This window comes from Eleutherodactylus coqui, chromosome 8 (assembly GCF_035609145.1).
Source record: "Eleutherodactylus coqui strain aEleCoq1 chromosome 8, aEleCoq1.hap1, whole genome shotgun sequence".
Classification (NCBI taxonomy): domain Eukaryota; kingdom Metazoa; phylum Chordata; class Amphibia; order Anura; family Eleutherodactylidae; genus Eleutherodactylus; species Eleutherodactylus coqui.
Window position 1 is genome coordinate 196,082,811 of NC_089844.1, and position 16,517 is coordinate 196,099,327.

The 16,517-nt window shown below is 48.0% G+C and overlaps 1 protein-coding gene across 3 annotated transcripts in view; it reads right to left on the reverse strand.

The window, feature by feature from the left end:
* MMP25 (matrix metallopeptidase 25) overlaps positions 1-14,332 on the reverse strand; it is a 28,814-nt gene extending 14,482 nt beyond the window's left edge. The window contains exons 1-9 of one of the 3 annotated variants that reach the window (XM_066577183.1): positions 14,149-14,332; positions 8,177-8,309; positions 7,913-8,048; positions 4,232-4,503; positions 3,532-3,708; positions 3,375-3,456; positions 2,883-2,965; positions 2,651-2,803; positions 1,285-1,542 (exon numbers count right to left, since the gene is read on the reverse strand). In XM_066577183.1, coding sequence (XP_066433280.1) covers positions 1,285-1,542; positions 2,651-2,803; positions 2,883-2,965; positions 3,375-3,456; positions 3,532-3,708; positions 4,232-4,503; positions 7,913-8,048; positions 8,177-8,309; positions 14,149-14,229 — 1,375 coding nt within the window. In that variant the 5' untranslated portion in view covers positions 14,230-14,332. The remainder of the gene's footprint in view (positions 1-1,284; positions 1,543-2,650; positions 2,804-2,882; positions 2,966-3,374; positions 3,457-3,531; positions 3,709-4,231; positions 4,504-7,912; positions 8,049-8,176; positions 8,310-14,148) is intronic. The other 2 variants (XM_066577184.1, XM_066577186.1) reach the window with 2 other exon arrangements.
* Between the last annotated feature and the right edge of the window lie 2,185 nt (positions 14,333-16,517).

A 16,517-nucleotide genomic window follows, 5' to 3' on the forward strand; every position in this document is an offset into this window, starting at 1 on the left:
ATAACATCATGTGTTTTTGTTGGCCATTAAAAGGTATCATATCTACAAGATTACTTGGTTTCCCTTACTGAGAACAATAAGACTTTGCTCTAACACCGTACTAAACTTTTAAAAAAAATTCTGTATATGACAGATACATCTGGGCTCAGTTGCTGTTCTGTAAATAGAAGTGCAGAAATTTTGCTTTATAGCTTCCAGATCAATATAAGCAACCTAGAAACACTGGATGCCAAGGGATGTCACATTGACTTGTATGGATATGTGTATTGAGCATGCCTCTCTGATATTTAGAGAGCTCACGACAGGGAGGAGGTGAGCTGTGACCATCATCTATTGACATGTGTAACAATGTAATGAGCATTATGTGATCTGTGCATGGAGGAGAGATGAGCTGTCCACGTCATCTACAAACCACTGTGCAGTGACCATGCTCTGTGAAGGAAGAGGAGTTGAGCTGTGATATGAACCAGTGTCACTTCAGAAAGGAGGAGGTAAGTTGCGACCTTTGTCTATTGACTGGTATGACAGAGTGTATGGAGGAGGTGAGCTCCAACAGTCACCTATCAGTGGTGTGATCCTATGTTTTCTAGCTCCAGCTTAAAAATAGGGATTAACCTTCCATTGCAACCCTGCCCTGTGTATATCTACATATTGGCCATAGAAGTCTGAATGGTGGAGATTTGACCACTATCACATCTCATGTCACATTGCCTTTAATGGAAAGTGTCGGTGCTTGCTGGCGGTCCAGGTAAAACTGTCCTTGGGATTGGTTGGCGGTTCTGACAGTTGGATTCCCACCAATCAGACTTTTCTACAGCAGACCAGCTATAAAGATCAGAAAACTACCTTTATGAAAGAGTTGGCTCACCCCACTGTCTGCGGGACATGACCCAGGACAAGACCAGGGCAAGTGGGCTAGTATAAGCCTGAAAATCCAGAGCATGGGATGGCCATAACATGTCATCCAGAACATAACGCATGGGCTCGGGACGCCACCTAAGTTTCCGAGGAGGGAATACATTATGGTTGGCCCCTTTTATCCTTGCTGGCTTTGGATTTTCAGGTTTTGATTCAACAGGAAACTCTTATAAGCTGTTCGGCGAGTGCAGCTCTGAGGGGTAGCCAACACAAATGTGAATGCAGCTCTGGCTGTGACTCTAAGATAGGACATTGGTTACTGAAGTCCCTGATGACAGTATGGAGATTATATCAGGAGGTGACGTTGTGTCGAGCAGTCAAAGCATTTGACAATTTCCTGGCTGTAATGATGGTGCACAAGCTCACCGTCTGTCCAGCTGATGACATCATCCACATCGGGGGGCAGCCCTAGCCATAGGTTACTGTCACGAGGGTACCCGGGATCCATCCTACCATGCTGCTCATCAAATCTCCAGTAGCGATTGTGTTGGAAGAAGTATGTCTTCTTGTTGTGCTTCCAAACAAAGGCTCCATCTACTCCATCTGTGTCCAGCCCAAAATCCGTGAGCGATCGTGGGTAGCCAGGTTCCACTACCGTGTCTTTAAACACCCAGTAATTTGTTCCTTCAGTGAAATGAAGTAAAGGATCTGGTTACTGTAACGTCTCCTCTTCAGTGATCACAACTTGAACAGTTACTTTTGGCCACTACAGTAATTGGCACCACTCCGCTGCAAGCTCTGGACCACAAAGTAGCACCACATGAGTTCAGACACCACACAGTCCTGGAAACTTTGGCTGTTCGAGCTCACAGATCCTACTGATGTGAAGAAATGAATTTAGGTGGCACTGCTATTCAGAGAGTAGTGGGGAGGGTACCCAGGACTCTGGACCTAACCCAAAACCTCTTGCATTTGATGCAGACTGTGTGCAAAAAACAGAGCAATAGTCCGGCACTGGAGTAAATGACTTTGGCGAACTGACTAATGAATGTCACTTTTGTATAGATAGCAGCTACAGGTCTAAATGTACTTTCTGTGCCAGGGTGGTATTTGGGGGAGTTTAATACTGTTCTATAGACACTGTTATATAACATATCCAAGAAGAGAAGAGGTAGGGGTGGAGCTTATAGGATTATTATTCTTTATAAGAAATGGGGTGAGGTGCTATCTGTCCACTAACGCCAACCATAGACATGGCGCGTAGCGTGTAGACTGAGGAGAAAGAAAATTGTGGATTTGATTGGCACAACTCTCACAAAAAAAAATAAACCCGGAGGTTCTCCAGGGTCCATTGTTTAGCAGAGCGGGCGCATGTTATCAGCACCGCAAATACACAGCGGTCGGAGCAAAAGCCTCCACGCTGACCTCCGTGTAGTGGCCGGCGCTTGCAACTGCAGACACGGCTCCCATTGATTTCAATCAGCCGATCAGCTATTGATGACCTATCCTGATGATAGGTCATCAATAGTATTTCCCTGGAAAACCCCTTTAATATTGAAAAACGGTCAATATTTAACACATTTCGAGGATACACCCCTTCAGAAAGGACTAAGGAGCACGAATTATGTCAAAGATTCCTCTGATCGGGATCGCAGACAGGAGAAATTTTTGACATAGTACGTGCTCCTTACAGTCATTTCTGAAGAAAGGGTTATACAAAATATGAAAAGTACGGATCGATGCATTCTGGATTACATGGTCACGGAGAAGCATCTAGATTTTTTCCCCTCACCTGCAATGAATACGATTTTGCTGTCGTTGCCTCTTTCGTATACAGTATCCACCCTGGGCAGGTCAGGGGGCAGTCCACGCCAAAAGTGCCCAAGATGCGCAGGGTTTAGAGACACCAGCTGCTTGGTGGCCTGCACCCGCCAGAAGTAACGATCTGTGGAGGCAGAAATTAGGAATATTGCTCAGAATCTATGAACATCGTCATCGAAAACACCAAACAAAGTGAAGCTTACTCTTAAAGAAGAAGACTTCTCCTCGGATGGAAGACACAGCATCAAAGTGAGCGGAGCAGCGGTCTGGGTGCGGGAGTCCGGGCCTGGTGCAAGATATTGTAGATTATGCGTTGGGAAATCATGAAGGAGAGATAAACAGGATTGTGATACAGTCAAGGAGACTCCAGTATCGTCCCACCATAAAGCTAGCAATGTCTGGGGTTGGCATCCTCTGTGGTCCGTGAAACCAGTTGTCACTAAGGAACAGATGTGGTGTTGGACACAAGACTATAGGTGTAAAGGTTGACACTGGAAAGGTTGCCTGACCATCACTCACTAGGTAAGTATTGGTTCCTCATTTGTTGCAACTGTGTTTGTATGGTAATGGTCAGGCTGCATCTAGATTACAGTGGGTTTTTTTGGTTCTGGCCCCACCAGAGTGTTACGGCACAGACATTTGGCAGGTCGAATATTGTGATCTGATTACATGTCTTGTACAAGAGGAATTAGTACCTGTATGTAGGCCCTCGGGGAGGAACAAAGCGTTGAGTTGGCGCAGGAGGAGCTTTTTCTGCTGGATGGACAATTTTTCTCCCTGTATAAGAGAATAAAGTTAGGTGTGCAGTTGTGATGGAGTCATGTGTAGCGTCCAGTGATGGAGACAACTTACCATACAATGCCTGGATTCCCTCCACATCATCCGGAGGGAGCCTGTAGTTCTGGTGCTTACCCACTGTACCTTGATAGTACGGCTTCATAATGGAATTCTCTGCAGATGAATGTGTCAACCCCAGAGAATGGCCAAACTCATGCACAGCCACTGCAAATAGATCCGTTCCTGTGGCCTCTATAATAGAAGAAGTGAAGCCTCATGAGTGTGTGGTTGAGCGTAGACCCAGGTGACTTCTACAAGTAATGCTCACGGGGTCATCGTCACAGTTCTCTTACATGTACTACGTATTTGTAATGAGATGGTACATGCCACTGATAGGATAAGACATACCCAGCGCCCTCTGTTAATAACCTGGACACACGTGCGGATGCAGCTTGACTTCTGATTCCCAATGTCCCAAACATCTATATGATATAAGCGTGAGCTAGCAACCATTTACATCATTGTAAGAACCAGACACTATATGTGCAATTAGCACACAAAGCCACCTTGTGGCAACACAAGCCTTCCCCCTCTCGCAGACAACAAATGTGACACAAGTTCTCTTCCTTCCCAAATCCACTTCCTTATTTTATCAAAAAAACAAGCAAGACATTTGTAAATATGACTAAATAACACAAGTAACAGGACTATCAATGGCGTGCGCTATTCAAGTGCTTATATCATCCTATCATCAGTGGGCTAGTTGCTATCTTACCATTATATGTCCACGACTCATCAGCATCCATATGAGTGGCTCCTGCACTGGCTCCTATGCCGGGAAAAAAGGCATGCCCCAGGGTACCTCCTGGACCATCAAAGGGATAGCCATCTCCATGGGGCCCCCCCAGAAAGCTAACACGTAGATCAGCATCCTCAGCTGTAGTCCTGTAGAAGCGCAGATTGCTCTCTCGGCTCCATGCCAAAAGGGCGCTCTCAATCAGTTGTTTTGTGATTTCTTGGGAGAGGGAAATTGGAAAACTTTCCACCCTGCAAAAGAAGACTCCTAGTGGGTTATTCTAATATTCCCCAGTCCACAAATGTCATCTTACCAACTGTGCACTTGACCCAATCCTTCCCTATTATTCCCAAACTTGCTACTGTACTTATCCCAAACTTAACCCGTGACTTCAACTTATCACTGAGCACTGGCGCCTTCCCTTCTTTTGAACATATAATCATCACAAGTATCTTCTATAAGCTGTCCCTTTGCCAACTCTCGCCTTATATCATTACGCCCAGCTACCTCAAAACTCCTCAAACTGCACATCTACCTGGATCTGTCCTCCCACCTCTCATCCAACTCTTTGACCAGCTTGTATCCAACCTCACCTCTCTACTAACACCATCCTAACCATAACCAAAGCCTCGTGACATTACTGGCCTTCCGCTAGACCGGTCCTCTGCTTCAATGATAGTCCCTCCTGTTACAAATGTTTCCTTCCATTGGCATCACAGGCTTTGCCCTCTTCTGGATCGCCTTATACCTCACCAACTAGGCATTCAGTGTCTCGCACACCACCTGCTCTGGTGCTCTCTCTAAATGGCCCTGACTGCTCTGTCCTAGGACAACTACGCCTCTATCTACACCTTCGTCTGGCACAGCTCAAAATGGCTTTCATTACCACCTTTATGCTGATAACATCTGGACCAGACAAGTAGATTTGTGTCAACTCTCTGGTATCCACAATCCCACAGTGTCTATCAGCCATCTCCTTCTCTTCTCGCTTTCTAGAACTGGCCATGTGGAAAACATAATTCAGTTTTCTCCATCTCACTCAATATCCTCCAACCTCAATCACATTTAATGCCTCTTCACAAGCCTGCTTCCTTGGGGTTACCTTTCATTCTGCCCTGTACTTCAAACTGCAAATCCAAACTGTCAGCACCTTCTACAGCCTCCGACTCAAGAACATCTCTAGAATCTGCTCCTACCTTAATTAGGAGTCAATAAAAATGCCAGTGGATGTCCTCATAATCTCCTGCCTACACTAGTCCAACATCCTTAACCATCTTCTGCCCTGCCATGCATCACACACACATTGTGCATCTCCAATCCACCAGCAACTCTGCTTCCATATAATGCACATTCCCCACTGTTACTCTCTGGTCACATCCTTCTGCTAGTCCTATCAATGGCAGCCTATTATTAACAAAATCCAGGTCAAGATATTATCAATGACAACCAGTCCCCTCCATACATATATGACCTAATATCCAGATAACCCCACACGTAATCTATATACAACCAGTCCCCTCCATACATCTCTGACATAACATCCAGATACCCCCCACACGTAATCGGTATTAGTGTATCTTGATGCCACCGGAAGTAGTGGTGGAGTCAAGATACAAGCTTATTGACAGGGGGTTCACGCCCCCTGTTTCTGATTGGCTGTCACCCGTCCTCGGCCTCACAGGTGCTCCCAACATGGCTGAAGAAGCAGAGCGTGGTCTGCGGCTCTCTGTATACCCCGTGCTCAGGCGCGGCATCAGCCTCCCAGCAGTGCAGAAGTTCACGGGGTGTGCGGCTGTCGCCCCCGGTCATCGGTGTGGCAGGAGCACACAACAAGCTGTGGGGTTCTCCAGCTGTCTCCCCTGTCCTCGACCGCTCTCTTTCCCCTAGTCCTGAGGCTCACTGGTGCATTCGGGGCCAATAAGGTCAGAGGCGGGGGTCGGGTGTTGTGGCACAGCAGCGCTGACATGCAATCGCTGGGCGTGCAGGATCGGTGAGCACCGGAGGGGGGAGCCGCAAGTCTCATGAGCTCAGCAGTTTGTGGCAGATGGCTGGCGTGGGCATGCAGGAGCAGGAAGTGGTGGAGAGCGGTCGGGGGGATGCTGTTTCGTCAGGCAAACACTTTGGCAGCAGCGGCAGCGATGAACTGTATGTTCCCCGGCTACAGGAATCCGACCCCAGCCTAAATGAAAAGGAACACGCTGCTGCTAGGACCTACATTAAGACAGCCAATCGGGAGCTAGGGGTGTGACAGGGGCGCTTTCCCTGTCAAACCCCTAGCTTCCGGTAGCGTCAAGATACACTAATACCCACGTAATCTATATACAAACTGTCCCCCCCATACATTTCTGATCAAATATCCTGATACCCTCCACATGTAATCTCTATATAACCTGTCCCCCCATACATCTCTGACCTAATATTCTGATACCCCCCACATGTAATCTATATGCAACCTGTCCCCCCATATATCTCTGACCTAATATCCTGATACCCCCCACATGTAATCTATATACAACCTGTCCCTCCATACATTTCTGACCTTATATCCTGATACCCCACACATGTAATCTATATACAACCTGTCCCCCCATACATCTCTGTCCAAATATCCTGATACCCCCCATATGTAATCTATATACAACCTGTTCACTCATACAGCACTGAACTAATATCCTGATACCCCCACATGTAATCTATATACAACCTGCCCCCTATACATCTCTGACCTAATATCCCGATACCCCCACATGTAATATATACAACCTGTCCCCCATACATCTATGTCCAAATATCCTGATACCCCCCATATGTAATCTATATACAACCTGTTCACCCATACAGCACTGAACTAATATCCTGATAATCCTGATACCCCCACATGTAATCTATATACAACCTGCCCCCTATACATCTCTGACCTAATATCCCGATACCCCCACACATGTAATCTATATACAACCTGTCCGCCCTAAACATCTCTGTCCAAATATCCTGATACCCACGCATGTAATCTATATACAACTTGTCCCCCCCATACACCTCTGACCTAATATCCCGATACCCCCACACATGTAATCTATATACAACCTGTCCGCCCTAAACATCTCTGTCCAAATATCCTGATACCCACGCATGTAATCTATATACAACTTGTCCCCCCCATACATCTCTGACCTAATATCCTGATACTCCCCCACATGTAATCTATATACAACCTGCCCCCCCATACATCTCTGACCCAATATCCTGATACCCCCACATGTAATATATACAACCTGTCCCCCATACATCTATGTCCTAATATCCTGGATACCCCCCACATGTAATCTTTGATCTTCGCCTCCTCCTATGCTCCTCACAAATCTGTGTCCAGTATTTCTCCTGTGTGTCCCCCGTACACCAACACATCACCCTCCCCCTAGCTTGGAAAGCTTTAGCAATATCCAAAAATGTACATTTTTGGAAAAGCCTACAATGGGCAGTAAATCTGCCCCAGATATGGGGTGTTTGGATGCATGCAGTGATGCTCAGAGGGTCACTGTCCTCTAGGATGGCACTCACTCCTAGAACCAGTGTACTAATGATTGGACACCACGTTGGCATTGATATCTGATAGGTTCACATGGCACATTGTTGTACCTGCTGCTTAGTGCCTCCTACCTCCAGCTCAGGTCTCTCTTCTGCCAGACTGACCCGCTGACAGCATATCGCTTTCTACGGTGTCTCTGATATCCATACGGTATGATGTCAGGAAGAGAACAGCGAGGTTTGTGCATCATGGCAATGGTTTCTTTATCTGCGGCGGAGAGCAAGATCACAGTGTGACATTAAGTATGGGGATAACTCCATACACTGGGGGGACATAGGGGATATTAGACGGTCTGCGGTGTATCAGGACAGGAAACATAAGAGTGCAATCATTACCGAGAATCCCCGTTTCCTTCAGGCCTGCAAATTTCTGCATTGTTTTCACGGCTTCCCTCAGTCCATCCAGCGTTTGCTGCTGTGCAGAGTAGGGGTCCGGAGGGGGCAGGTAACCGTAACGCGTCAGCCAGTCCTGTGCGATCAGAGAGGGGGGAAAATACAAACCCCTTCTTCATTGACAGGCTAAACCACAGACTGAGGTTGAGGTTGGCGTCAATGGAGATCTTTACTTGTATGGAGATACTGGTGAAATTGGGGATACTGGTCAAGTTTATGATACTGGTGAAAGAGGTGAAGATGGGGATTCTGGGGTGGTTTATGTTACTGATGATGATGGGGATTCTGGGGCGGTTTATGATACTGATGATGATGGGGATACTGGGGCGGTTTATGATACTGATGATGATGGGGATACTCGGGCGGTTTATGATACTGGTGATGATGGGGATATTGGGGCGGTTTATGATACTGGTGATACTATAGAGGTTTATGACATTGGTTATAGCAGTCATACTGGAGGAGTTTATGATATGGGGGAGGTATGTGATGATGGGGATACCTGGAGAGGCTTATGATACTGCTGTTGGTGGGGATACTGGAGAGGTTTATAAGATAGGAGAGGTATATGATCCTGGTGAGGTTGGTGATGGTCATGACACTGGTTTAGGATACTGGTGATGATGGTGAGTCGGATATGGTTGATGACGGTGGTGATACTGGCCAGGTTTATAGTACTGATGATGATGGTGATACTGGTAAGGTTTAAGATACTGGTGATACTCAGGGGGTGACCTAGCTCAAGGGACATAAGTCCCCCTGCCGGGCTGGTCTTCAGTGAGCGCTTAGGGGCGCTAGGCTATATGACTTGCGCTGTGGCCACTGCTGCTATCCTCAGACTATGCAATGTCTAATGGAAGCATTGCACAGCATCCCGGACTCCAGAGGAAGAGAGTCACAGACAGAGGCAGTTGAATCAGCCGTCTCACTCAGACTGCCGGATGCAGCATCCTCTAGAAAGAGCACTTGACTACTTACCCCGTTTCTTCTCTCACAGTGTGTGCAGGAAACTGGCGAGTATTGAAGGTCGCTCTTTATAGAATGCCCTGCGTCCGGCACATTGAGTGAGTTAAAAAGATTGAGGTGTTGACATGGAGGTACAGGTGGTTTCACAACTGGCTGAGTGATCGCACTCAAAGAGTGGGCATTAATGGCTGCACATCCAAGTGGAAGAATGTATCAGGTGGGGACCACAAGGCTCTGTCCTAGGCCCAGTGTTGGTCAACATTTTTATAAATGATCTGGAGGAGGGAATTGATGGGAAACTGATCAAATTTGCTGATGACAAAAAAGCGCGGAGTGATAGCTAACACTAGGGAACAGAGGGAGAGTATTCATCCCTGCGGGGATACAGCAGCGGCGGACAGGTAAGTTTATTTATTTACACTAAAATTATTGTTTTTCAGGGAAGGGCTTATGTTTAAAGCCTTTCCCTGAAAACCAATGACAGGGTACCAGCAGCAGAATCCTCTATCGGAGCTGTCAAACATGACAGCTGCGGTAGGGAATTGAAGAATTCCTCTGCTGCATCTGTCACAGATGTGGCAGGTGCAGCAGCAGGGAATTCTTTTTACTAGCGGGGATGAAGGAAACATCTGCCGCATGCGGCAGATATGTTCTTCATCCCCGCGAGGGACACTGCAGCGGCGGAAAGGTAAGTTTATTTATTTATTACACTAAAATTATTGTTTTTCAGGGAAGGGCTTACATGTAAGCGGCTCTATTGAAAACAATGCAGAGCATGGGTCACCTTGAAAAATGCTTGAGTCTCCCATTGACTTCAATGGGGTTCGATACTCGAAACGAGCTCTCGAGCATTACAAAAAGCTTGGCTCGAGTAACGAGCACCCGAGCATTTTGGTGCTCGCTCATCTCTATTAAAAACGTATCGCACAAAAATTGCAAAGCACCAACTTGTGATGCGTTTTGTAACATTAGAAAGTGCCAGTGACAATCGTGTGAAAAAAACGTGCAAGAAAAACGCAAGTGTGCAGGAGCCCTTATGGTATGATCTTGTTTCTTGTACTGTATTTATCATATGAGGTTCTGGTGCCGTATCTATGATATGAGCCTAGTTCTGGTACAGTATTTATGTTCTGAGTGTCATTCCGCTGCTGTGTATACATATATATACTGAGGTTAATTCTAGTGTCCTTTTAATGTTAAAGAGATCAACACATTAAGGCCTCCTTCACACGAGCGACACCGCATCGCTGCGAGAAAATAGCAGCGACATCGCATAGAAGCACCACGCGATATCGCTGCGATTTTCTAGCAGCAATACCGCAATTTTGCAGCGCTACAAAGTCGCAAGTGACGCTACAAAATCCCGCGACTTTGTAGCATCTGCTACTGTCAAAGTTGCATCGCATCGCATGCAAACCGCGTTTTTTGTGTGATGCGATGCAACAGAGAGGAAGGCTCCATAGAGAAACATGGGCTACAAAACCTCGCGTGTCGCGGGCATATCGCCGGACCTGCGAGGTTTGTGTGTCGTTTTGTAGCATGCTACAAAACATCTCATGTGTGAAGGAACCCGTAGGAAACCATGGGCTTCTCATACATGCGATTTGTAGCATCGTAGCAATGCTAGAAAATCGTGCGACTTTGTCGCCCGTGTGAAGGAGGCCTAAGGATACGTTCACATATAGCAAAAATAGTGCAGATTTTCCACCATGGAAAATCTGCACCAAAATCTGAGTAATTTCCGTGTCAAAAAACAAATCAAAATCTGCACCAATGGTGAGGATTTTGGTGGGGATCCGCAACCGATTTCCCTTTATCAGTAGGAGTGAGGTTTGCTGCAGATCCACACCAAAATCCGTACCAATGGTGGCGATTTCGATGTATTTTTTGAAAATCTGCACCATTACCTTTGTGTGTGAACATCCTCTAGGGGCGCCGCAGTAGATTTCACCCCTTCAATTTGAATTCAATTGAAAAGCTGAAATCTGCTGCAGATCTGCACTAAAAATCAGCAGGAAATCAGTGACATGTGAATGCACGCCCGAAAAGTGTCACTTCTTGATGCGGAAATCTGATTCTCCGTGCTAGAATTCAACATGCAGATAGACTGGGCAAACTCTGCGTCGAGATGTGCACCGAAAAGCCTTAGATTTTCATGCAGTTTTTGAGACAGAATTCACCACTGAAAACACTGCAGCGGATTTTGCCATGTGAACATACTCCAAGAGCGAAAACACACTGTGTAACTGGCTGCACATGCCAGGCAATGCCCATCCGTAGCAGCCAATGGCTGCACAACATTGATAGTGATTTTCAAGCCACTGGCTGGCTCAGGTGGGCATGGTTTACCTGTGTGTGACCAGCTGCACCGTATGCTTCCACCCGTAGGGTGGGACATTACTTATGGGTCAATGAGGTGTGCTTGCCCCCCAGGCTACAATTTGCCAGTCAGCCCCTGGTGACACTGGTTGGTTTTTTGATACTGGTGTGGTTGGTGATGGTGGTGATACTAATGAGGATGGGGATACTGGTTTGCTTTATGATACTGGTGATAGTGGATAGCACGATTTTCTTGCAGCGCTGGGGCCCTGAGTTCAAACCCAACCAAGGGCAACATGTGCATGCAGTTTGTCTGTTCTAGCCATGTGGGTTTCTTCCATGTTCTCCAGCTTTCTCCCAAACAAACAGCCTGAAAGGTTACTTTGGAATTTGGATTGTGAGCCCCAATGGAACCCGGGACACATCATGTCTGTACAGCGCTGCAGACAACACATGTGCTATATAAAATGAGTAAAACAAAAAGTGGTGATGGTACTACTGGAGAGGTTCAGAACAGGGATGTACCTTCAGTTGCTATGGGGGTCAAATGGTCTTGTCCCCACCATAAATTGAGCAAGGAAAGCCAGAGAAAACTGAGAGAGGAGTCACATTATTAATTGACATGCCTGCCCTGCTTGCCATCTTGGTCCCTAGCCATGCCCGATCAGCCAACCTCTGGACTTTAATTGCCACTTACAACTTAATCCTGGCATTCCTGTTCCCCATCAAATCCCTCTAGGCGTGGGTCTTAAGGGGCTTTTCCAATACCCCCAAAATTTACTTAAAGCATAACTCACCTTTCATTGATAGTGAAAATGTTGAGTTAATGGTGTAGATGCTGGGGATAGTGGAGGTGATGGTGATGATGTTGGGGGTAGTGGAGGTGATGATGATGCTGGGGATAGTGGAGGTGATGATCATGCTGGGGATAGTGGAGGTGATGATGATGCTGGGGATAGTGGAGGTGATGGTGAGGATGTTGGGGGTAGTGGAGGTGATGGTGATGATGTGGGGTGTAGTGGAGGTGATGATGATGATGATGTTGGGGGTAGTGGAGGTGATGGTGAGGATGTTGGGGGTAGTGGAGGTGATGGTGAGGATGTTGGGGGTAGTGGAGGTGATGATGATGATGATGTTGGGGGTAGTGGAGGTGATGGTGAGGATGTTGGGGGTAGTGGAGGTGATGGTGAGGATGTTGGGGGTAGTGGAGGTGATGGTGAGGATGTTGGGGGTAGTGGAGGTGATGATGATGCTGGGGATAGTGGAGGTGATGGTGAGGATGTTGGGGGTAGTGGAGGTGATGGTGATGATGTGGGGTGTAGTGGAGGTGATGATGATGATGATGTTGGGGGTAGTGGAGGTGATGGTGAGGATGTTGGGGGTAGTGGAGGTGATGGTGAGGATGCTGGGGATAGTGGAGGTAATGGTGAGGATGTTGGGGGTAGTGGAGGTGATGGTGAGGATGCTGGGGATAGTGGAGGTAATGGTGAGGATGCTGGGGATAGTGGAGGTAATGGTGAGGATGCTGGGGATAGTGGAGGTAATGGTGAGGATGCTGGGGATAGTGGAGGTAATGGTGAGGATGTTGGGGGTAGTGGAGGTGATGGTGAGGATGTTGGGGGTAGTGGAGGTGATGGTGATGATGTGGGGTGTAGTGGAGGTGATGATGATGATGATGTTGGGGGTAGTGGAGGTGATGGTGAGGATGTTGGGGGTAGTGGAGGTGATGGTGAGGATGCTGGGGATAGTGGAGGTAATGGTGAGGATGTTGGGGGTAGTGGAGGTGATGGTGAGGATGCTGGGGATAGTGGAGGTAATGGTGAGGATGTTGGGGGTAGTGGAGGTAATGGTGAGGATGTTGGGGGTAGTGGAGGTGATGATGATGATGCTGGGGATAGTGGAGGTAATGGTGAGGATGTTGGGGGTAGTGGAGGTAATGGTGATGATGTTGGGGGTAGTGGAGGTGATGATGATGATGTGGGGTGTAGTGGAGGTGATGGTGAGGATGTTGGGGGTAGTGGAGGTGATGGTGATGATGTGGGGTGTAGTGGAGGTGATGGTGAGGATGTTGGGGGTAGTGGAGGTGATGATGATGATGTGGGGTGTAGTGAAGGTGATGGTGATGATGTGGGGTGTAGTGGAGGTGATGGTGAGGATGTTGGGGGTAGTGGAGGTGATGGTGAGGATGTTGGGGGTAGTGGAGGTGATGGTGAGGATGTTGGGGGTAGTGGAGGTGATGGTGAGGATGTTGGGGGTAGTGGAGGTGATGATGATGATGTCGGGGGTAGTGGAGGTAATGGTGAGGATGTTGGGGGTAGTGGAGGTAATGGTGAGGATGTTGGGGTTAGTGGAGGTGATGGTGATGATGTGGGGTGTAGTGGGGATGATGGTGAGGATGTTGGGGGTAGTGGAGGTAATGGTGAGGATGTTTGGGGTAGTGGAGGTGATGGTGATGATGTGGGGTGTAGTGGAGGTGATGGTGATGATGTGGGGTGTAGTGGAGGTGATGGTGATGATGTCTGGGGTAGTGGAGGTGATGATGTGGGGTGTAGTGGGGATGATAGAGCTCCTGTGGGGTCATGATGCTGCGGTCCCCGCAGTGAGCCCCCCGGACCTGCAGCAGCTCTCACCATGCCGGCGCTGATATCCCTGCCATTGGGGTTGCCCCCGGCTCCGGCAACACACAGTCCGAGGATCCAGGCGACTATCATCCTGCGCTCAGCGGCCGCTCCCTCTCTGCATTCTGCGCCTCTGCGATCGGTCTGCGTCTTCTGTGCGACCGCCGGCCGCTCTCCTTCAGCACCGCGCCAACCCCGCCCCTCCAGATACAATGTATCAACTCATGTATCTAATCCAGCCCTACTTAGCTCACCCGGCCCCTCCTCACACTCCATCCTGCCCCTCCCCCACCCATATATCCGCTACTTCGGTATAGATAATTGCCGCATATGGTGCTGTGTATCTAAACCTTTCCTGTGTGATACCATCTGCTCAGCTGTGTATCTAATTTTAATGCGTTTGATACCCTCTGCTATGCTGTGCACCTCAGCCTATCATGTGTGTAATAACAGCTGCTGAACTGTATATCTAAGCCTATTGTGTGTGTGATACTGGCTGCTGAGCTGTGTATCTAAGCCTGTTGTGTGTGTGATACTGGCTGCTGAGCTGTGTCTAAGCCTGTCCTGTGTGTGATACCTTCTGCTCAGCTATGTACCTAAGCATATCTTGTTTGTGTGATATTGCCTGCCGAGCTGTGTATCTAAGCATATCTTGTTTTGTGTGATACTGGCTACTGAGCTGTGTATCTAAGCCTATTGTGTGTGTGATACTGGCTACTGAGCTGTCTATCTAAGCCTATTGTGCGTGTGATACCATCTGCTATGCTGTGTACCTAAGCCTATCATGCGTGTGATAACAGCTACTGAACTGTATATCTAAGCCTTTTGTGCGTGTGATACTGGCTGCTGAGCTGTGTATCTAAGCCTGTTGTGTATGTGATACTGGCTGCTAAATTGTATATCTTAGCCTGTGGTTTGTGTGATACTTGCTGAAAAACTGTGTATCTAAGCCTGTCGTGAGTGTGATACTGGCTGCTGAACTGTGTATCTAAGCCTGTCGTGAGTGTGATACTGGCTGCTGAACTGCGTATCTAAGCCTGTATTGAGTGTGATACTGGCTGCTGAACTGTGTATCTAAGCCTGTCGTGTGATACTGGCTGCTGAACTGCGTATCTGAGCCTGTCGTGTGATACTGGCTGCTGAACTGCGTATCTAAGCCTGTCGTGTGATACTGGCTGCTGAACTGCGTATCTGAGCCTGGTACAGTCGGGCGTTTCATCTGCTCATTCTGCCTGATGATGTCATATGTTGGGGGGCTGTTATCTATTATTTACCCCATGACCCCTGGTTGTACATCAAAGCTTCCCCCACCCTGTGACTGAGCCGTCCTCCCACGGTGCCTGCCTGGGGACTGCGGTTCTCAGGGTGGGGAGGACAATGGGGGGATTGTGCAGCCTCCAGGTCAACTTGCTGAGCGTGAGCTCTTCTGCCAACACAGAGCGCAGTCCTCTGGCGGTCCGGCATGAGCCGCTTCCGCCGCCATGAATAATGAATGATGCAGAGATGGAGAATCCTCTGGAGAAAGCGTGGTGGCAGGCCGGGCTGGAAGAACTGACCATCACTCACACAAGCATCTACACGCATACATACAGTCATATGTATACACACATACGTGTGCACGCCAGCTGTGGTCACATCACAGATCCCAGGAGACAAGCTGCTCATCACAGGGACCCCACTTACTAGGTTGCGGGGACTGGCACACACCAGACCGGCAGCAGTTCTGCCTTGGGCCACCATGAAGTTTGGGTGGAAACATCAAGTCAGACGTTCCCTTAGTAAAGTTTCCCAGTAGTAGTGCGCCCCCTCGGTAGGTGCAGACAGTCCTGGTGTCAGTTGTGTCCCATGGTGGTCCCCAGGACCTTCTACCTCACATGTTAAAGGGGTGTCCCGGCTAAGGGTTTTCAACAGTGGCAGAAGGTCTTAGTAGGTCTCCAGGGGGCAAAGGGTCTCAGCTGGTTCCCTAGCATCCTTTGAGTAGACAAAGCTTTGACTAAAAAAGTAGCTGATACTTTAAACATTGGTGGCTCCTCCTTTATGCAGAAAGATATTTGCAAGAAAAAGTAAGTGAACCCTTTGGAATTCCCTGGATTTTTGCACTGATTACTAATTAAAGGGAACCTGTCAGCTGCCTTAAGCAGCGGGAACTAATTGTGGTTCTGTTAGGGGAGGTGACAGGGAGTCGGGTGAGGTATTTCTAACACCCGCTGCTGATGTCCTCATGTTGGCCAAAAATCGGACACTTTTCAGAGGCCTGTGCTCGCTGTCTGTCTGTCTCTCTCTCTCTCCTATACAGATCTACGGCACAGCGCACGTGAGCTTCCATAGAAATCTACGAGCGGACATAGATTTCTGGTGGAATTCACACCATTTTCTGAAAT